This window comes from Zalophus californianus, chromosome 3, assembly GCF_009762305.2.
Source record: "Zalophus californianus isolate mZalCal1 chromosome 3, mZalCal1.pri.v2, whole genome shotgun sequence".
In the NCBI taxonomy this organism is placed as follows: Eukaryota; Metazoa; Chordata; class Mammalia; order Carnivora; family Otariidae; genus Zalophus; species Zalophus californianus.
This window is the reverse complement of record NC_045597.1, coordinates 60,566,016-60,588,164: the sequence shown is the minus strand read 5'-3', so window position 1 is coordinate 60,588,164 and position 22,149 is coordinate 60,566,016. Positions and strand designations below refer to the sequence as shown.

At 38.8% G+C, this 22,149-nt stretch overlaps 1 protein-coding gene across 5 annotated transcripts in view; it reads right to left on the bottom strand.

The window, feature by feature from the left end:
- RNASEH2B (ribonuclease H2 subunit B) overlaps positions 1–22,149 on the bottom strand; it is a 70,304-nt gene that overhangs the window by 24,023 nt on the left and 24,132 nt on the right. For 4 of the 5 annotated variants that reach the window (XM_027589347.2, XM_027589348.2, XM_027589352.2 and 1 more), the window contains 4 exons: positions 21,520–21,627; positions 17,674–17,750; positions 13,430–13,544; positions 3,521–3,585 (listed from right to left, as the gene is read on the bottom strand). In XM_027589347.2, coding sequence (XP_027445148.1) covers positions 3,521–3,585; positions 13,430–13,544; positions 17,674–17,750; positions 21,520–21,627 — 365 coding nt within the window. Of the gene's footprint in view, positions 1–3,520; positions 3,586–13,429; positions 13,545–17,673; positions 17,751–21,519; positions 21,642–22,149 lie in introns of all 5 variants that reach the window. The other variant, XM_027589349.1, reaches the window with a different exon arrangement.

Sequence of the window (22,149 nt, the reverse complement as noted above, 5' to 3'; positions counted from 1 at the left end):
TTGGCAGCAGACCTATCCACAGAGACCTGGCAGGCCAGAAAGGATTGGCATGATATATTCAGAGCACTAAATGAGAAAAATATGCAGCCAAGAATACTATATCCAGCTAGGCTGTCACTGAAAATAGGAGAGAGAAAAAGCTTCCAGGACAAACAAAAGTAAAAGAATTTGCGAACACCAAACCAGCCCTACAAGAAATATTGAAAGGGGTCCTCTAAGCAAAGAGAGAGCCTAAAAGTAACATAGACCAGAAAGGAACACAGACAATAGACAGTCACAGTCACCTTACAGGCAAAACAATGGCACTAAATTCATATCTTTCAACAGTTACCCTGAATGTAAATGGGCTAAATGCCCCAATCAAAAGACACAGGGTATCAGTTTGGATAAAAAAAAAAACAAACAAGACCCATTGATATGCCATCTGCAAGAGACTCATTTTAGACCCAAAGACACCTCCAGATTGAAAGTGAGGGGGTGGAAAACCGTTTACCATGTTAATGGACATTGAAAGAAAGCTGGAGTGGCAATCCTTATATCAGACAAATTAGATTTTAAACCAAAGACTATAATAAGAGATGAGGAAGGACACTATATCATACTTAAATTGGTCTATCCAACAAGAAGATCTAACAATTTTAAATATCTATGCTCCTAACATGGGAGCAGCCACTTATATAAGCCAATTAATAACAAAAGCAAAGAAACACATTGACAACAATACAATAATAGTGGGGGACTTTAACACCCCCCTTGCTGAAATGGACAGATCATCCAAGCAAAAGATCAACAAGGAAATAAAGGCTTTAAAAGACACACTGGACCAGATGGACTTCACAGATATATTCAGAACATTCCAACTCAAAGCAACGGAATACACATTCCTCTCTAGTGCCCATGGAACATTCTCCAGAATAGATCACATCCTGGGTCACAACTCAGGTCTCAACTGGTACCAAAAGACTGGGATCATTCCCTGCATATTTTCAGACCACAGTGCTTTGAAACTAGAACTCAATCACAAGAGGAAAGTTGGAAAGAACTCAAATACATGGAGGTTAAAGAGCATCCTTTTAAAGAATGAATGGATTAACCAGGAAATTGAAGAATTAAAAAAAATTCATGGAAACAAATGAAAATGAAAACACAATTGTTCAAAATCTTTGGGATGCAGCAAAGATGGTTCTAAGAGGAAAGTATATAGCAATACAAGCCTTTCTCAAGAAACAAGAAAAGTCTCAAATACACAACCTAACCCTACATCTAAAGGAGCTGGAGAAAGAAGAGCAAAGCAAGCCTAAACCCAGCAGGAGAAGAGAAATAATAAAGATAAAATGTTTTTGCACAGCAAAGGAAAACAGTCAACAAAACCAAAAGACAACTGACTTAATGGGAGAAGAGATTTGCAAATGACATATCAGATAAAGGGCTAGTATCCAAAATCTATAAAGAACTTACCAAACTCAACACCCAAAGAACAAATAATCCAATCAAGAAATGGGCAGAAGACATGAACAGACATTTCTGCAAAGAAGACATCCAAATGGCCAACAGACACATGAAAAGTGCTCAACATCACTAAAACCTCAATGAGATACCACCTCTTACCAGTCAGAATGGCTAAAATGAACAAGTCAGGAAACGACAGGTGCTGGCGAGGATGCGGAGAAAGGGGAACCCTCCTACACTGTTGGAGGGAAAGCAAGTTGGTGCAGCCACTCTGGAAAACAGTGTGGAGGTTCCTCAAAAAGTTGAAAATAGAGCTACCCTGCGACCTAGCAATTGCACTACTGGGTATTTACCCCAAAGATACAAATGTAGTGATCTGAAGGGGCACGTGCACCCTAATGTTTACAACTGCAATGTCCACTGTAGCCAAACTATGGAAAGAGCCTATATGTCCATCAATAGATGAATGGATAAAGATGTGGTCTATATATATATATACAATGGAATATTATGCAGCCATCAAAAAAATGAAATCTTGCCATTTGCAATGACACGGATGGAACTAGAGGGTATTACGCTAAGTGAAATAAGTCAATCAGAGAAAGACAATTATCATCTGATCTCACTGATATAAGGAATTTGAGAAACAAGACAGAAGATCATAAGGGAAGGGAGGGAAAAATGAAACAAGATGATACCAGAGAGGGAGACAAACCATAAGAAACTTAATCTCAGGAAACAAACTGAGGGTTGCTGGAGTGGACGGGGGGTGGGAGGGATGGGGTGGCTGTGTGATGGACACTGGGGAGGGTATGTGCTATGATGAGTGCTGTGTATTGTGTAAGACTGATGAATCACAGACCTGTCCCCCTGAAACAAATAATACATTATATGTTAATAAAAAAATTTCCCACTTCCTAGGAATTTAAGAAAAGAGACACAATCAATAAATATAAATGTCACTTTGCTATTCGTGTCATTATCATTTGCTAAGGACAAAAACTAAATGCCAAGATCCTTCTCAGCACTTACCCTGATTCTTCACCTACTACTAAGGCAAATGAAGGGTGAACCACAGGGGCACTCTTAAAATTCTTCCACTATTTTGTATAGTAGGGGCCTAACTCTGCAAGGTTCATTTCCATGTTTCTCGGTTCCCTGTGTGCCCCGTAACATGATATGACAAGCACGTTTTTACATACAAGATAGAGGAGAATCTTAGGAATCAGTACTATACTGGTATCCACCGACCTTGGAAAACTTTGTTACCAATAGACCCAGTCTGGTGAGATTCTTAATCAGTGTGTAAGTACACAATCTTCTTAGACCAGTGGCTTTCAAAGTGGTTTCTTTGTTTCTACTATACCCACAGTAAGAAATACATAGCAACCCAATACTTAAACACATATATAAACATATGTTTCAAAGAATCATACTTAATATTTGTCCTTACTCTCTGCTATACTTTTAATATATCCCATCCCATCCCATCCCAATCCCAATCCCAATCCCATTCCATTCCATTCCAAGAGAAATACTGGTTTTGACCTACTAAATCAATTTGGAAAATACTGCCCTAGACCTTATATTGTTCTAGGATTTTAGGATCACTAAGATCCCTCAGGCAACCAGAAGCTGAGAGTGAGACACACTTCCTCTAAGCCTGAATCCTGTCTGCCTCAGCCCCCTGCCTTGCTGTGTGACCAACGTCAACCTCTGAGACAACAGCAGGACTGACAGCAGCAAATGTGCATCCCACCTGATATTACCTGGCGTGGAAGACTCAAATCTACATCACCAAGTAGTGAGAACTTCTTTTGTCCAGTGGTGAGGATCACAGGCAATGGGGATGCAGGTCAAAGGAAAACATCAAGCTAACTCCAGAGATACATGAGTTACAGAGGATGAAAAGTAAAAGATTTCTTTTCATATTTGGATATCTTTACAGTTTTTCTCCTTTAGCTGGATATACAAGATGGCCTTTGGATTCAGACTTACCACCTTCTTTAAACAATTTTTAAAAGGAGCATGAAAACTTTTTCTGCCATAAGATATTGGAGATGTACTATACCTTTATTTCCAGCCACTTTATTGTCTTCTCCTTACTGTACTTGTAATATTTCTTTTTGTCTATTTCTGGATTAAAGAGAAAAAAAACAGAAGAGTGCATTAAACAAGAAATAAATTCATAAGATATGTATATATACATATAAAATATCAACAATTAATGTTTCATAACAGTTTATATTCTTGAAAAACTCAATTTATAAGCCTGAGAGCATACTTGAGAGGTTAAAAAAAAAAAATCCCCAAACAGAACTTGGGTGCCTCAGGTTTCGTCCAAACATTAAATGAATGGGAATTTAAGGAAATCATCAAATTTTACCAACAGTTATCATCCCAAGGAGAAATTTTTTTTCTTTTCTTTTTATTACATCTACATGACATGACAGATGTTAACTAAACTTATTGTGGTGATCATTTCATAATACCTGTGAGTCAAACCATCATGCCGTACACCTTAAACCTAGACAATGTAGTGATCTGAAGGGGCACGTGCACCCTAATGTTTACAACAGCAATGTCCACTGTAGCCAAACTATGGAAAGTGATTAAAATATGGAAAGTGTATTAATTACTTCTTAATAAAACTGGAAAAAAGTACACAAATCTGTAGAAAATCTGTGATTTTTAAAACTCAGCAAATTAACACGCCAAGCAACCTTCATTTTTTTTGAAATAATCTGAAGCTTAGCTCAGTGTTTTCAATGAGACACTTCTTTTCTAAAATAAGAATGGAAATCCCAAGAAAGGAAACTGAAACTAAACGCAGATGCGTATGAAGTGCACTGCAGGCATTGAGGAAAAAAACCTTGTTAACTACTTGGTACCGTCCTGGTGGGATTAGCGAGAAAGAAGAAAAGATACGCCTATCTTTGAACGCATTACCAGTATAATCGTAACTATATTTCAGGGGAATTTGGATTTACAATAGGCTTGACCTGGCCCTTAATGGGGATAAAACTCTCACCTCTTCTAAGTTATACTTCCTCCCCTCACAGTCCACCTAGCTTTACATACTGTGACACGAGGCGTTATTTCCTTGGTAACGCTTCATTCGTGGAGTTTCTTGCTTTCTGTGCAATCGGCAGAGGCAGAGGCTTGCAGCTCCCAGCCTCCTGCCTCATGCAGGAGTGATCTTTGGGACCCCTGGAAATCTTAGGGCCAGATGCAAACTCCCCCCATGTGACTTTGCTTCCCCGGGTAGAATGACATTTTCTCTTTCCTCCATAATTGTTGCGGGAAATGGAAATGCTTATTCAGGGATCATTTTCTGCAGTCTGTTACATCGCTTGCGTTCCACGAAATGGTTTATATGGGAGAAGGGCTGGCCTTAGCGCCTGCATGTGTCCTCCCCGTTCCGGCCTGCAGTTGTCAAAACTGTGGGCAATAGGAGGCATGATGGAGTGCGGACTGGGCTTCTGCACCCATCTCCTCAGGATGTGTCACTGAAATAATGAAGGAGAGACTGTTGCAAATGGCGTTGTCAGAGTTTGAGAACTCCAAGGGGCGACGTCTGCTATGCGGGAGCCAGGGGCAAACCTGGGCAAACAGCCTGCTGTGGAAACAAGGCAGGTGAAACTAAACTCAACTTCCCTGGAGACAGTGTCCCACCCATGTACAAAAATAAGGGGAATTCTAAGAGCACATAGCAATCACTCAATAAATGTACTCCGCTGTGTGGGTTAAAACTTCTAAAGAAGCTCCGTTCATAGCCTGAGATAAATCTCCAAAGAAGCTCAGCGTAGAGGTCTCTCCTAAGAAATCCCACCTAGACTCTGTTACTCACTTCTCTCTTGCCTCTTATGTCCACACTTCTTGAAAGAACGTTCTACAACCTGCCACAGTTTCCTTCCTCTCTCGCACTCCCTGAGTCCCTTGCAGACCCTTCCCAATCCTCTTGCAAATGCTCTGTCAGAAGAAGTGGAGACCACAGGCTCTGAGCCATACATACTGCCGGGGCTCCGACACACCCAGTGCACGGTGTCACCTGTTACACAAGATGATCCACACAAAGCCGAAAGCACAGCACCTGGCACATAACAAATACTTCATATTACTTAAAAAAAAGATTAAATGACAACTTGCTAATGATAATAGCATCAGAAACTAATGTATCTTCGAGCCTGTGTACGTTCTTTATATACATTTCTCACTGATGTTCAGCATGAATCTCAGGTGAAAACCAGTTTGTCCCCACCTTAAATGACTGGGTTAGAGTGAAGTGAACCACATCGTCCAAAGTCACTGAGCCATTAAGCAGGGTACCAGACTCCTACTAGGCTGACTTCAGAGCTGCGGATCTGATGTTCATTTTATCAAGATCAATTAGGTCTTCACCCTTCTCAGTACTTTTGACCCTGTTCTTTGTGGGAAAAACTTCTCCTCCATGATTCTACAAAAACTTTTCCTCTTGGTTCTTTTAGGTCTCTGGTGACTTTTCCTCTGATTCTTTTCAGGCTCTGCTTTGTCCTGCTCTGAGGCCAGGTGTACCTTTCTCTGGGGGTGAGTTCATTTTGTTTCAAGAAGACCAAATAAACCCAACCAGGAAGCCCAAAGCCCTGAGCCGAGGCTCTGTGCCTAAAGACAGACTGTTCATCTTCCTCCCAAACCATCCTCCTGTTCAACCAGGCTCGGATCTGAAAGCCATCACTTCCTCCTGCCTTGCTTCCCACATTCTATCACTGGATTCCAGCGTTACCTGGTGGGGGCCGTGGGGGAGGAAAAAACAAAACAAAATGAACAAACAAACAAAAAAATGCCATGTCAGAAATGAGGAGGCTTAGCTTCTCATGGATCAGTAACTACTTCCATTAAAAAAAAAAAATCACCTTTCTTTAGGAATAATGTTCATATGGTTAATATACCCATTTTAAGTGTACAATTTGAGGAGTTTGAACAAACATATACATACGGTCATGTAACTATCACCCTAAACAAAAAAGCTGCTCTGAACATTCTTGCACTAGTCTTTGCATGGAGATGTGTTTTCGTAAGTCTTGGGTAAATCCCTAGGAGTAGAATTACTGAGTCATAAGAAACTGTCAAGTGGTTATACTATTTTATGCTTCCACCAGCCAGGTAGGTGAGTTCTGGTAGTTCCTCAACTTATTGTTTTTCCTTTTTATTTCAAGCCACTCTAGTGAATACTAATGATATTTCCTTGTGGTTTTAATTTACATTTCCCTGGTGACTAATGATATTGAACCTGTTTTTGTGTGCCTATGGGCTATTTATAAATCTTCTTTTGCTAAGTGTCTGTTCAAACTTTGTGCCGATTTTTTTTTTACTGGCCTGTATGTATATCATCTTATTACTGTGTTAAGAAAACTCTTTATATATTTGAGATACATATCTTTTATCAGATAGACCATGTAAACATTTTCTTCCAACCGTGGTTTATCTTTTCTTTTTTCTTAATGCTGTCTTTCAAAAAACCGAAGATACTAATTTTGATGAAATGTAATTTATGGTTACATTTATAATTTTTTTTTATGGCTAGTGGATTTTATGTCCTAAGAAATCCTTGCCTATCCCCAAGGTCACAAAAGTTTTCTCTTACGTTTTCTTTTAGAAGTTTAGTAGTTTTCATTTCTGCATGTAAATTAGTGATCAATTTTGAGTTAATTTTTCTGCATGACTGTGAGGTGAGGGTTAACATTGTTTTTCATATGAATATCCAAATTTTCCAGATCATTTGTTGAAAAGACTATCTTTTCTCCCACTGAATTATCTTGACACTATGGAAAAAATTCAATTGACTATATAAGTGTGGGTCCACTTCTGGATTCTCTATTCTGTTCCCTTATCTATATATTTATCCTTATACCAATGCCACACTTTCTTGATTATTATAGCTCTAGAGTAAGTCTTGAAATTGGATTGTGTAAGTTCTCCAATTTTGTTCTTCTTTTTCAAAATTGTTCTGGTTATTGCAGGTCTTTTGCAAATTCATATTAATTCTAGAATCAGCTCATCATTTTCTTCCCCCCACTCCCTCCAAAAAAGTCTGATAGACATTACATTAAATCCATAGATCAATTTGGAGAGAACGGACATCTTAACAATATTGAATCTTTAAATTCATGAATATGGTATATCTCTCTATTTATTTAATTCTTTAATTTCTCAGCAATGTTTTGTAAAATCCAGTGTACTGGTCTTGCGCATACTGTGTTATATTTATTTCTAGAACTTCATGATCTTTGATGATATTTTGGATATGTTTTTTATTCCATTGTCTGATTGTTCACTGCTAGTATACAGAAATATAATTCATTTTTTATAAATTAACTTTGTATCCTGTTTATTAGTTATAGTAATTTTTTTTGTAGATTCATTTGGGCTTTCTACATACATGTCCATATTGTTTATGAATAGAGATAGTTTTACTATTTACTTTCCAATCTGTATACCATTTATCTTTTTCTTGTTTTATTGAAACTGTTAGGACTCCCACTACAATGGTGAATAGAAATGGTCAAAGCAGACATGCTTATCTTATACCCAGTCATAGGGGAAAACTGTTCAGTCTTTTACAGTGAAGTATGATGTTAGCTTAAGTTTGTCATAGACACCCTTTTCCAGGAAGCTCCCTTCTATTCTAATTTGCTGAGAATTTATATTATGACTGAATTTTGTCAAATGATTTTTCTGCATCTATTGGGATGGTCATACAGTTTTCCTTTTGTCATGTGTAAATATGGTGAATTATGCAGATTGATTTTCTAACGTTCAAACAACTTTGCATTCCTGAGATAAATCCCACTTGGTTATAATATGTTATCCTTTTTATATATTTGATTTGCTAATATTTTATTAGGAATTTTTCAGTCAATGATCATAAGGGATATTGGCCTGGTTTTCTTTTTAAAATAATTTTGACTTTGGTATTGGGATAATTCTGGCTTCACAAAATTAGTTGGGAAATTTTCCTTCCTCATCTAATTTCTGAAAGGATTTGAATAAGTATCATTATTTGAGTATTATTTATTTCTTAAAGTATGGCAGAATTCATCAGTGACGCTAATTGGGCCTGGAGGTTTTTTTCTAGGAAATTTTTAATTATCCATTTATTTCTAATTGAATACTCCCTGGACAAGATGATAACTAAGAAATATCCAACTTGGATATCCCAGAATGCTACAAAAGGACCAAGTGCATAAGCTACTGCTTAATTTTGAAATTTACAAATTTTGATAAGTAAGGGGGTTCAAAATATTCATGAAGGCCGCAGATTACCCAAAATTATGAAAAATACCATAACATGTTTGTTTGTGTCTTAAATTTAGTATTTGCAAGAGTTGGTGAGTTAGATAATATGTACATATGCTGGAAAGGTTTCTTTCCTTAATGTGTCTGGTGCCTATAAAACTGGTCTCAAACATCTGGAAAGATTGGGTTTACAAAATAAAGATGGAATAAAAGTGAGTCCACAATTAAATAACATGTTCAGCAATTGGGTAATCGGCTCACAATCCTGAATTTCCCTGATGTATTATTGAACAAACTGCCTAGAGCACATTTTCACATCTACTTTCTCAATGTTTTCCATACCAGAAACTCATATGGTCTCTTTTTTTTTCCTGCCTCCTGGGGAGAGAAACTTGGCAACTGTACTTGGGGTATTTTAATCAGGTAAGTTTTCCTGGCTCTTCCTGTTAATCACACCGGACAGCCTAGTGCAGCTTTGGCTTGCAATATGAAACAGTGTTAGACTCAAGATGAAGTTCACAACCCTTTATTAGGCCTTTCCCCTGTCATCCCTCCACCGAATGTGAGCTTCTTTGGCAAGAAACGTACTGAGCCCCAGAGCTAGCAAACAGAGACACATCATTTCCTTCACTAATAAAGCAGGCAGTGCTAACTAAGGTCACGGTCATCGTCATTTGGGATACAAACAACCGTGGCTGGGTTTACTCGGCAGGGACGAGGGGGGTAGGGGGAGGTTCTTAGAAACCTAGCAGGCTTAACCAGATCTTTAGTGCCACAGACTTTTGAGACAGCATCTGGAGTTTAATATCAAAACAGCTGGCTGGGGAATCTGAGTATTTCAGGGTTTGCTCTATCTGCAGAGTGCCTACGGAGAGAATGGATGTTAAAGACAATCAGCTCTCTCCTTTATCTTTGCTCCCTCTCATGGATACCACCTGACCACTCCTTAGCAGTCCTCTTTATTTTTAAAATCCTAGCAATAAAATACGGAGCAGAACCAAACAGTAACTTATAAATGGACAGTAAGCTAAATTCGAATAGGCAGCTGGGACCCAAGGCAATCGCTAAAAGAGGGGAATGGGTGCCTGAGAACAGAAAGCTCACTGCTGGGATGAGAAACTTGTCTTTTCTTTACGCTATCGTAGTTCTCTGTCTTCTTTCCTGACTCTCTCTTTTTGCCTCACAAAGGGAAATTATGAAGATGGGATATACAAGTTTTTTTTAAAAATAAGTTTCTATCTTTGCATGAGATACCACCTAACAATTCTACCGGAGTCTTCTGGAAGTGTTACACAGTTGCAAGAAGGAGAGGAAAGAGTGGCTGTCAGACACGGGTTCCAATTCTGGTTCCCCACTTCTACTTCTGTGATGCTAGTCCAGTAACTTCAGCTCTTTGAGCCTCGGTCTCCTCATTTGTAAAAATGCAGGTTGTAACAATAATGAGAGGGAATTACTGTAAGGATACAATAACGTATGTACAATACAGATGATACGTACTTTCTCATTAGATAGTAGATATTTTTATTATTACCTGATTATCCCCATTCTACTTAAACCACTTCAATATATATTTAGCAATGGACCATCAAACAGATGTGTACGGGTGTGCCCAGTACTTACACATCAACAAAGAATTAATAATTTCTAATTCAGAAGCCTTAATAGTACTAACATTTACTGAGCATTTACTATATATCCAGTACTCTTTGGTCATTGATTTACTTGTATTACATCATTTAATTCCAGAAGCATCTCTTTATGGTAGATACCAGAGACTATTAGCTGCAATATTTAAATAATGTTCACATCCCCGTCATTCAATAATCTCAACACCATAAAGCTGAGAAAATAAAAGCTTTATTTTATGATCTAGAACAATTTTGCAAAGTACTAATTATAATGTATGGGGGATACTCTCAACCCTTCAAACTCTTCATCTTACAGAGCAAGGATGCTGAAAATCTGATTTCTTCAAAACTATACGGCAAATATACTTTTAATTTTCCTTGCATGCCATCAGATCCTGAGATCAGATTACCAGGCTGTTCTTAAAGAAATTCTTTCCCAAAAAAGATATGAAGCAAATATAATGAAATATAAACCTTTGTTGATTATTGGGTCGAGTACAAATAATATTTGCAGTTTTTTATCTGAATTTTTTGTATCTTTAATTTTCTTAATAAAATAATTGTTTTACCGGCCCATGTACTTTAATTTTCAAAGTAGATATATTATCAGCCTATATTCATTCCAGGTTTCTAAACACCCTTAGCCTCAAATTTTTCTTTCTTTCTTTTTTAATGATAGTAAGGCAAAACATAAAGTGATAATTCAGATTAAATTTCATATAGTAAAAGATGTATGCAATTTTCTCTAAAAGTCTTGACAGTTTCTTCATAATTAAATTCTTCCCCTAATAAATGACACTCTGTAAATCTTAAAATAATGAAAGGTTTAAAAACAAACCCAAAAATTTTAAAAACAAGAAAAAACAAAGAAATTGTAGGATCTCTTCTATCTCTTAAGTATGCTTCGCCCTCAAAAAGGCCTCTTTCTCAAAATGCACATAAACAGTCTCACATTACTTGCCTTACCCCTTAACCCAGAGCACAAATATGTGAAATATTTTCTTTATGTCAGTTCTGTATACAAGGACTGCATAGTGAGATAGACATCTTTTCCCATGAAGATCCAAAGGGAAATTCATAGTATTTTGAAGTTTATTTAGAGCTGGTCAAACAAGATAAGCACAGGCCATGCACTTTCTATTTCAGCAGAACTTCCAACTGTTAAGCCATGTTGAGGAGTGACAGAGATTAGGACACGAGTTCAGGTAATGATTTAATCAATGATCAGGGGTTCCGTGTGAAAGAAGGAAGGAATGAGAGGGAGGGAAGTTCTTGCTTTGAACCGCAGGCTGAAAGCTAACAAATGCCGATTCATTAACACCATTTCTCAATCTGGGTTTCTGGGTTTGGGTTTAAGATAACTGTTCTTTACACAGCTCATGTAAGCATTTGGGATAATGAATTCATTGCATTTTCAATTTACATTAACTTGGCAAAATTAAAATGACTTGTACTTATTCCTCATTATTTAAGCTTTCAGAAATGGCTATGAGCTACTTCATTTGTTCACCCACAAAAAGACTGTTATCTCCTCCAAGCTCAGCATCAGGGAATGTCTTTAATGGGACGGTTTTGATAAAACCTTGGTGCCACATTCCATATCCAAAATGGAGCTCTAAGCCTGGCCTAGGGTGAATTTAGTTGAACCTATAATGTAAAATGCAATCAGTGAGGTTCTCCCCTTTCCCACTGTAAGCTTACACTTCTTGGAACTACCACTTTCTTGGGCTCAGAACTGTCACGGTTGCCAAACCGACCATGAACAACCACAGCTCATCAGCCTGTTGTTTTGGTTCCCACACTCCATGTCCCATATTAACCCTGAAACTACCTGGATGACTTTGGAGACACAGATGCTAAGTTTGTATAGTGTTTCTAACTTAACAAGACATACTTATACACACTGCCTCACTTCCTTCTCTCAGAATTCAAATGAATAGTATCTACTGCTCCTCTCTTAAGTACCCCCAGCCTGCTCTTCCCACCTGTGTCTCCAGGAGGCCACCCCCACTGCGGGTCAGGGCACAACTCAACAGTCATCCTTGACTCCCCCTTCTTCTTGACTACCACCCCCAACCCCGAACGAGGCTGGTTCTACCTCTTGGGGCTACTTTCTGCTAGTTCCAGGTGCTAAGCTCAGGATACCATCATTCCTGCCTAGACCACTGCAGCAGCCTCTGTGGACCCGGCCTTAGATTCTCCAACAGGTTTTTCACTTTATAGCGCTTTCCTGCTCAAACTCTGCTGACACCCCACTACCATTAGACAAAGTCAGACGCACATCGGGCCCTTCATCATCTGAACCCTTGCCCTGCATTCCCACCCTTTCCTTCCTTACCAACCTAAATGCATCCCTGACATCCTATACTCTGGCTAACCTGAACTCCTTAGAGCTTCCTACACATGACGAACTTTCCCATATGTCCACACCTCTGTTATGCTGCTACTCTGACTTATCCTTCAGGGCTCCACTTAGAGGTCATTTCACCCAGGAGAGCGACCCCAGAGCCAACCAGCTGCGCTCCCCACCTGCGAGGTTATGAACGTGTCCTGGGCATCCCCAGAAAACCAGGAGTTCACTTCCGTTACTTTCTGCTGTCATTGCCCTATTTGCATTTGTCCCCTGTAGACTCCAAGCTTAGTGAGAGAAAGGATAATGTCTTATTTGTAATTAGTTTAACTCTAGTGCTCAACATATGCTTCTTAGCGGCACTCAATAAACACTTCTTGATTCAAAAGAAGGCAAAGGCTTTATGTAATCTTACAAGGAGAAATCTGAGGCAGAAAGCAGTCGAGGAACTTAACTGAAGTCACATACTTAGTTCAAAGAAGAACTGAGACCAAAGCCCAAGCCTCATGATCCCTGGCCCTGTGGGAGATAGGCCACCGTGTGAACTGGTTAGAATTTCCAAGACTGAACAGTCCAATGCAATAGAGGACTAGCATTGATGAGTGGAAGCAAGTCTGAATGACAGCTTCCCTTCCGACTGGCATAGAACAAGCCTTCCATTCAAGTGGGGCAGGTGCCCAGCCTTTCCAGCAGACATAAGCCTGATTCAAAAGGCCACATACTCTACCTTTTTCCTCTGTCACATGTCGAAGTAACTTCTCAAGATCAGGAAGTTTCAGCAACAAAATGCAATTTGGAAACATGTCATCCACCACAACTTGCTCTAGGGGCTGGAACTTTCCCTGAAAGAAGACTTCATTCAGTCAGAATGCAAGCACTCCAGTCAGCAAACTCATACATTATGAAAAAGAAAAAGATACATCATCTCATAGCTGGATCTTTAAACTAAGTTCAAAGCCACCTGTCTCACCTAAGGAACCCCTCCACTGGGATAGGCTCCAGAACTGACTCTCAGCTCCCTCTAGGAAGCTCTTGAAAGCACTGGGGTTCCAAACAGCGAACCACCCATATCAAAAGTACAGCTACGGTGGGGGTGGAGGGAGTTCTGGAAGAGCGCTAGAAGCCATAGAAGCTTGTGGAGATGGTAGAGATTGCATTGGGCTGGTCCAACCCATTCAGTGTGTGGGAAAGGATATAAAGCTAAGGTCACAGAGCAGGAGTCCTGACCATCACTCAGGAATAAGCCCAGATCACACACAGAGCAAACAGCTTCCCTCCCTATCCTTACCCCAGGGCTGAAGGAAGAAATACTACAGCAAGGAGAAAATAACCAAAATGAATCTGCTCCTGCCAGAGCTGTCTGACAATGCTTCCAAATGTAGGCCATGATAAAATAAAAGATGGCCAGAGGGGTAAGTACAAGGAAGCTGCACACATACTAAATCAGGCTCATCTACAGAGGTGTGTAAGGCCTGGAAACCAATGGGCCAGAATTCAGAACATAGGAATTCAGAACATTCTTCTTCTCAATCAGGTTATTTTTACTTAATTGTGCAGGAGCATGGAGGGGCGAAGTCTGTCTAAATGATTAGTTCCCTGACTTGGGGATACTGGACTTTAGAAAAAATGCATGGTTCTGCCCATGTCCCACTTCTAGCTCACTCTGCTTTTCTGTTTTAGCAACAACTCTATTTGAAGACAAAGAAACCATCTGATCAGTTTTCTTTCTGCAAATGCAGGTTTATTTGATTTGAAGGGTGAAATCTCATTCATTCAGTAGCATGTGTGAAAGCTCGTCATACTTTCTGTTAAGTCAACAAATGGCAAGAAATGCCTCAATTTCAATGCTGTCTTTTTCCTTCAGATAGTAAGAATAATCCACAGATTTTTCCAAATCTTCCTGTCTTTAGGTATCTACCTTAATCTATATTCTATCATGGTCAACAAATATTTTAAATATTTAGCAATTGAAAACAATACTCTAATTATATACGGTGGACTGCCACACAGTTATGATATAATAATTTCATAATTAACTAATATTTCATTCTCATTTTCTTTACCATATATACCCAAAAAGGAAATGCAATAAGCAACTTGCTTTGAATATAAAGTTAGCAACAGTTGGGATAGCTAGAAAGAAGAATTTTTCTGAGATTAAAGAAGACCAGGTCAACCTTTCAAAAGTGCATACCGATATTCTTTAACTCAGTAGGAAAAGATCATATGTAAAATGCAAGGAAGGAAATACCTAAATGTCATGAGTTATTTTATAGGGCACTTCAAGTATTTGAGAAGAAAAAGTAAGATGGTTTACAATGAAAGCCAACCACCACTTCGAGCAGGATTTCTGCTTCATTCTGTGTCTGTCGACCTGAGCCAGCCCTCAGGACTCCCAGAGGGCCAGGGTGAGGGTTAATTCACCAGTCATGGTCTCAGTGGGACACAGGGAAACAACCCCACAGCATGGGGGGAGGGACTTTAAATGTGCATCATTACAGGTGCTAAGGCTGGTTGGTGACTTTCTCTCTGTTAATGTATCCTCGAAAACTAACGGGAGCCAACTGAAGTATTCAACTGAATACTACCAGATCCTTGCTTCTGGTGGTGACCTGCCCATCTCTGTTCATTAGAGACGAAGACTTACTGGCCTCGCCGCTCATATACCTTAAATACGCTGGCTCCATGGTAGCTTCCAGATAATGAGCACCATGAATGAAGTAAGGAATAAAACTTCACCAATCCACACTAACAGAGGATATAGGAAAGGAGGGGAATAAAAGAAGCTAAGTTGCATCCGGAGAGAGTATGACTTAAAGTTTGAAGTCTGTTTTACTGCTTTCGGTTTTTATAGCAAATTAAACTGAGGTACCCACCATACGGAAATTTGGTCTAAGGACTAAATAAGATGAGCCCATAAACATTTAAACTATAAGCAAACAGCGTGCGAAAACCCCGATTCTTCTAAGTAGTTTAAATAACACTGATTCCTTAAAATTGTTAATCTGCAGATTTTTGAACTGTGGTTGGTAGATGCCTGGGAGTCTCTAACACCCTTTCAGGGGGTCCAGAGCTCAAAACTATTTTCACAATAATGCTAAGGTGCTATCTGCATTTTCACTGCACTGACATCTGCACGGCCAGGTGGGTAGAACTGTAGGCTCCTTAGCAGCAGTCATGGCCATGGCACCAACCTATCCTGTAGCTCCTGCGCTCTTCACTGCCATGCAGGGCAGTTAAAACAACACAAAACAAAACAGAAGCCATGTCACTTAAGGATATCCTTCATCAAGAAGTAAAAGCAATTACTGTTAGTGGAGCCTTGACCCTGAGTGCAAATCTTTTCAATATTCCGTGTGCTAAAAGTGATGCTAAAGCCCCTTCTGCCACTACCTGGGCACAGGGATTCCCGCAAGGAAAAGTGCCTCCATCACTGAGTCAAGAGCAGAAATAACTACTTTTTTGTGGGATCCCATTTTTAACCGAAAAAAACCATTACAGACTAGGGCTGTTCAGACTTGGGTATTTGGCCGAATATAAAAGAAGTGAACCCGTGACTTCAAGGAAAAGACTGAAAGTACTTGCAGCCAGCCAATGATACCATTTTAACTTCCAGGCAAAAATTAGAATTGTAGAAAAGTTGTATCAGCTGCTATGAGAGCTTCCCAATATATAGTTTTCTGATGAGGTCAGGGGTGATATTAACAAAGGAGAGGAAGAGAGAGAGAGAGAGAGAAATGAGGTGTGTCAACATTTGGAAGATCTGCAGAAATCAGTGAAACAATATTTTCCAAATGACCAATGCATGATATTATAAAGTCATACATGGGTAAAAAAATCCATTCTCAATGCAAGACAGACCAATGGATTTTCATGTAAACAGAGCACGGGAAATTCATTGACAGGGTTTCAGATTCCACATTGCAATGAACTTTTAAGAAACTACTACCCCTTGTTGATTTTTAGAGTAGTATTAAAGAAGAATATCTGCAATTGTCTGAAAGAGTTATTATACTATTCCTCCTTTTTCTGACTACATATCTGTGTGAGGCTGCATATTCTTCATATACTTCCACGGAAACAATACAGACTGAATGCAGAACCAGATATGAGAATCTAGATGTCTTCGATTCAGCCAGACATTAACAAGACTTGCAAAAATGGAAAACAGTGCCATGCTCTTCACTGCATTTTGTTGTGTGTTTCATTGAAAACATGTCATTTATGTTAACATGTAATGGGCTCATTATTTTTATTTCAAAATAAATTAACAAAACTATTTTTAAGTTTCTCAGTTTTAATTTCTAATGTAGTAAATATTGATAGATAAAACCCACAGGAACAAAAAGATTTTGGGGATCCTTAAACATTTTCAGGAGTGTAGAGGTATATTGAAACCAAAATGTTTTAGAACCTCTGGCTGAAATGATTACTGTTAATGAACTCTGTTTTTATATTGAAAGGGTAAATCTCATCTAACTGGGATTCCTTAAGTCTCAAGTACAGCTTCCCCATTAATGAGCTTTTACTAGGCACACCCCAATTTACCTATTTAATAGTCTCAGAGAAAGAAGAAAATAAGTCTTCTTTCCTTTCTTAAGGCCCGAGGTCAGTTTCAGTTTCTTAACATTTGTATTGTATTTCAAAACGAATGAGGACTTAATGATAAAATTTTCATAGTTAGGCTTTTTCTCAAACAAGTAAGGCCCGCGGCATGGAGGCCTAGGCCATCCTCAGAAGTCACAGGTAAACTGTCAGAGATGAGTGCTGGTTCTCAGTCTGTCAGTGTGTCAGTGCTCTAATCCGTCCCAGCACATGTTCCAGACCGACTCCACCAACCTGAATCAAATTAAATTACATCTGAACTGTGGGGAATCTACATTTGGGTCATTAAAAGGAGAGAGAGAAGATCAAGCAAAAAGCGATCTATTCCGTTCCCCCACTGTTCAAGTCCCAAACAGGGAAACTCACCTCTTTATCAGCCTTCCTGAGGTAGTGGAGAAGCAGAAATAGAGGGTCCATGGGTGTGGCAAAGTGGAGAAGACCTCCTACAGATTAAAAAGAGAACAAAAGGAATTAAATGTCTTGGAAAGACAACTTATTTCATCTTAATCCCAATGTGGAAACCATTCCTTGAAAAATATATGTGAAATTCCAATTTCAGAAGCTCTTCTTACATAGGCACAAGATTCTACATGACTCTTTCGAAAGGCAGAATGTGCTACAGTAAGTGTAGTCACCATCTGTCACCAAACAACATTATTACAATCTTATTGACTGTATTCTCTATGCTGTACTTTTCATTTCTGTGACTTATTTATTTTACAACTGGAAGTCTGTACCTTTTAATCTCCTTTATCTATTTCAGCCACTCCCCAACCCACCTTCCCTCTGGCAATCACCAGTTTGCCCTCTGTATTTAAGAGGCCGGTTTTTTTTGGCGGGGGGCACGTGTGTGGCTCAGTCGGTTAGGCATCTGCCTTTGCCAGGTCATGATCAGGGGGGTCCTGGGATTGAGCCCTATGTTGGGCTCCCTGCTCAGTGGGGAGTCTCTGTGTCCCTATCCCCAACTTGTGCTCTCTCTCAAATAAATAAAAAAAAATCTTAAAAAAAAAATGAGTTTTTTTGTTTGTCTCTTTTGTGTTGTTTGGTTTCTTAAATTCCATTTATGAGTGAAATCATACGGTATTTATTTTTCTGTCTGACTTATTTCATTTAGCATTATACCCTCTAGGTCCATTCATGTTGTCACAAATGGTCAGATCCCATTCTTTTTTTTATGGCTGAATAGTATTCCATTGTGTGTGTGTGTGTGTGTGTGTGTGTGTGTGTGTGTATATATATATATATATGCAAGGGAAACAAAAGCAAGAGAAACAAAAGCAAAAGCAAAAATGAACTATTGGAATTACACCAAAAAAAAAAAAAAAAAAAGATCTGCACAGTGAAGGAAACCATCAACCAAATGAAAAGGCAACTACTGAATGGAAAAAGATATTTGCAAATGATATATCCAATAAAGGGTTAATACCCAAAATACATAAAGAACTTATACAACTCAACACCAGAAAAGCAAATAATTTGATTAAAAAATGGGCAGAAGACCTGAATAGACATTTTTCCAGAGAAGACATACAGATGGCCAACAGACCCATGAAAAGATGTTCAACGTCACTTATCATCAGGGAAATGCAAATCAAAACCACAATGAGATATCACCTCACACCTGTCAGAATGGCTAAAATCAAAAATACAAGAAATAACAAGTGTTGACAAGGATGTAGAGAAAAAGGAACCCCTGTGCACTATTGGCAGGAATGCAAATTGGTTCAGCCACTATGGAAAACAGTATGAAGGTTCCTCAAGAAAGTAAAAATAGAAATACCATATGATCCACTAATTCCACTACTGGGTATTTACCCAAAGAAAATGAAAACACTAATTCAAAAAGATATACGCACCCTGATGTTTATTGCAGCATTATTTACAATGGCCAAGGGATGGAAACAATCTAAGTGTCCACTGAAGGATGAATGAATAAAGAAGATATGAAATATTTAGAAATCATTTTTTATTATGTTATGTTAGTCATGGTACAGTACTTCATTAGTTTTTGATGTAGTGTTCCATGATTCATTATTTGCGTGTAACACCCAGTGCTCATTGCAATACGTGCCCTCCTTAATACCCATCACCGGGCTAACCCATCCCCCCACTCCCTCCCCTCTAAAACCCTCAGTTTGTTTCCCAGAGTCCATAGAAATCACTTTTAACAGAGGTCCTCCCACCACCCCCCACAAAGGCAAGAGTTGGGGGAAATATTGACAGAACGTGAACCAGACAAACATCAAGAGACCTGTATGTATAAGTTTATCTATAAAGCTGCAGTGAAATGTAATTTCCTATGCATTTGAGGATGAAGCCATGGGCAAACAATATTATTCTCTCCAAACATAGCTCTTGCTATAGTCTGTGGGTTCACAGCTTAGAATTGCCAATGATTCAAAACTCAGAAGGTGGTTCCCCACCTGAGACCCTACCTTATCCAGACCTTACCCTACCCTCCTATTCCCTAAGGAAAAGGCAAGAGGAAAGAAGTCTAACAAGACTGAGCATGAGGAACAGGAAACTCTGTAGTAAGATTAATGGTACTATCCAGGCTAAAAGGAAAAAAGGCAAATCAACAAACTAACCTATCTATTCCCCACTATTCTCTCCTCTATCACAGCCCCTACAATCATCCCCAACGCCTTCTTCCATGGAGGTGAACCAGAAGAGGTATTTCATCAAACGGAACAATAACAATTTCTTTATCTTCATCCTTATTTTGGTTTCAGGAAACATATGTACTTACTTTTATTCCCTAAAAGAGTAACCTACCTATACAGTGAAGAAATTCTAACCTTAAATTATATATATGATTCCATTTTATAGTAAGTAAAAAAAAAAATGAAGAAAGTAATTTTATATTATGATATTAGTTGATTTTTTTTTAAAGTAGAAGAGAAACTTATGAAAACAACCTGTCAGAATCTCTAAGCTCATTTTATAGGAGGCATCCATGATAGAAATTAGGAACAGGTTTCTAGGTCTGAAAACAATATCCTGGTGGCTATTCTTAAAAGCAGCTCTTTCTTCAAGGTTAAGTTTAAAAAGAAGACAATGATGAAAAAAGCAGGCACCTTTGCTATGAACGTAAAACCACTCAAATAAATAAGGTCTATTAAAAAGAAAAAAAAAAAGCAGGTACCAAATCAAGACAGTCCAGGAGAGGTGATCAATCACTGCCTCCCAACATTTCCCAGTTTCATCTGGATATTACTGTGTCTATCTAGCTAAACCAATTGCAAGTGTATTACGTTAGAAGTTAGAACTTTCATATATTGCCAAATGAATAAGCATAGCAGCGACAATAAAAGGGAATACATATACTTTCCACCTGCCAGACTATATACACAGTCTGCCATTGCATTTTGGCAACTGAAAGCCATTTCAAGTATTCTCATGCACATAGGTATATGAAATTTATCACCAGCAATAAACTCTTGTTCTGGAATGTCTTAGAAGAAAGACAAAGTGGCCTTTCTACATTGGCACTAAGTAGAGACATACACAGTCAACAGAAAGCAGAGGGCTTACAAAGAAATAGAAAATACTCTCTGGAAACAATGAGAAAATAGGCAGAGGGAATGCAGAATGTCTCAACTATCCCTGACTCCCCCTCACCTCCCCAACTCTTTGAACCATCAGAACATGTGTTATCCTTTTTCCTTCTGAGTCAACACTGCCCCCAAATTAGAGGAACATTAAAAGAACCAGAACTCTGGTGTTGGGTGTGTGTGTTGGGGGGGTGCAGGGGTGGGGGCAGTAGTAATTTATATGACAACACATTAAAAAATCTTTGCTTTATTCTATTTTATTTTAGAAGCGTATCCATTTGCCAAGAAATAAGATGTTAAACCTTGAAGATCCTCAGAAGTGTCTAACAGAAGAACAAAGAGTCCCCAGTACACACAACGTACGTTCCTGTGTTAGAAAGATCACCTAATTTCTGACTAAGGGCACATCTGTGTTTTAAGAGACCAAGCGGAGTTACTAGCTTAAATTTTCCTACTATCTAAGATATGTAGATATTGATTTAAACTTGCTCAAACTATCCTTCCTTTCCCCTTGATTAAACCCTGCTCTGATGCCAAGGAAGGCTAAGAAACGGACCAGACTCCAAACTGGGCACACAGGCCTGCACCCCTATGCATGAAGGATGGAAAAGCTAGAGTATGTGTTTAGTTAATGGAAATATATACACTAGTCACTTACCTGATTGGACTGATTGATTTATAAACCAAGAATGGTGTTTTTCCTTGAAAATTTTTATTTCAAACAGCTGCTGTAGACACATATTGAACAAGTAAATGGTTCCTTCTCCTGTTAAGACAAATCTGTTTTTTATTTTTAAGTTTTCACACACACACACACACACACACTCAAAAGACTGTCCAACAGTTCTGAGGAATGTTCCTAATATGGACATAAACATACATAGATATATTCTATACAAACTGACTCCCAGGAAAGTTTATAGCTATTACATACAGATGCTTGTTTTCCAGCTCTATAATCCTCACTGAACTTAAACCAATAAATAAAAAAAAGTGCGAATCATTCATCTTAACTGCTACAAAGGCTCTCACTGAATCCTCCATTAGATCGCAAGGGGAAACCCATTCTTAAACTACCCAAACCTAATGCTTCAGTCAGATGAACTGAACTGGCATGTGGCTCCCTGTCACCAGAGGGCCCAAGAGAGGGACAGGGCCTACAGACCCCGAGGGCCAGCTCTAAGTGAGAAACGCAAGGGCCCTTTCAGGAATGAAATGTTTTTCTAACCACAGCACTATCAAGCACCCTGAGTTTGAATCTATGTGTACCACGTGCTGTGCATGTGCC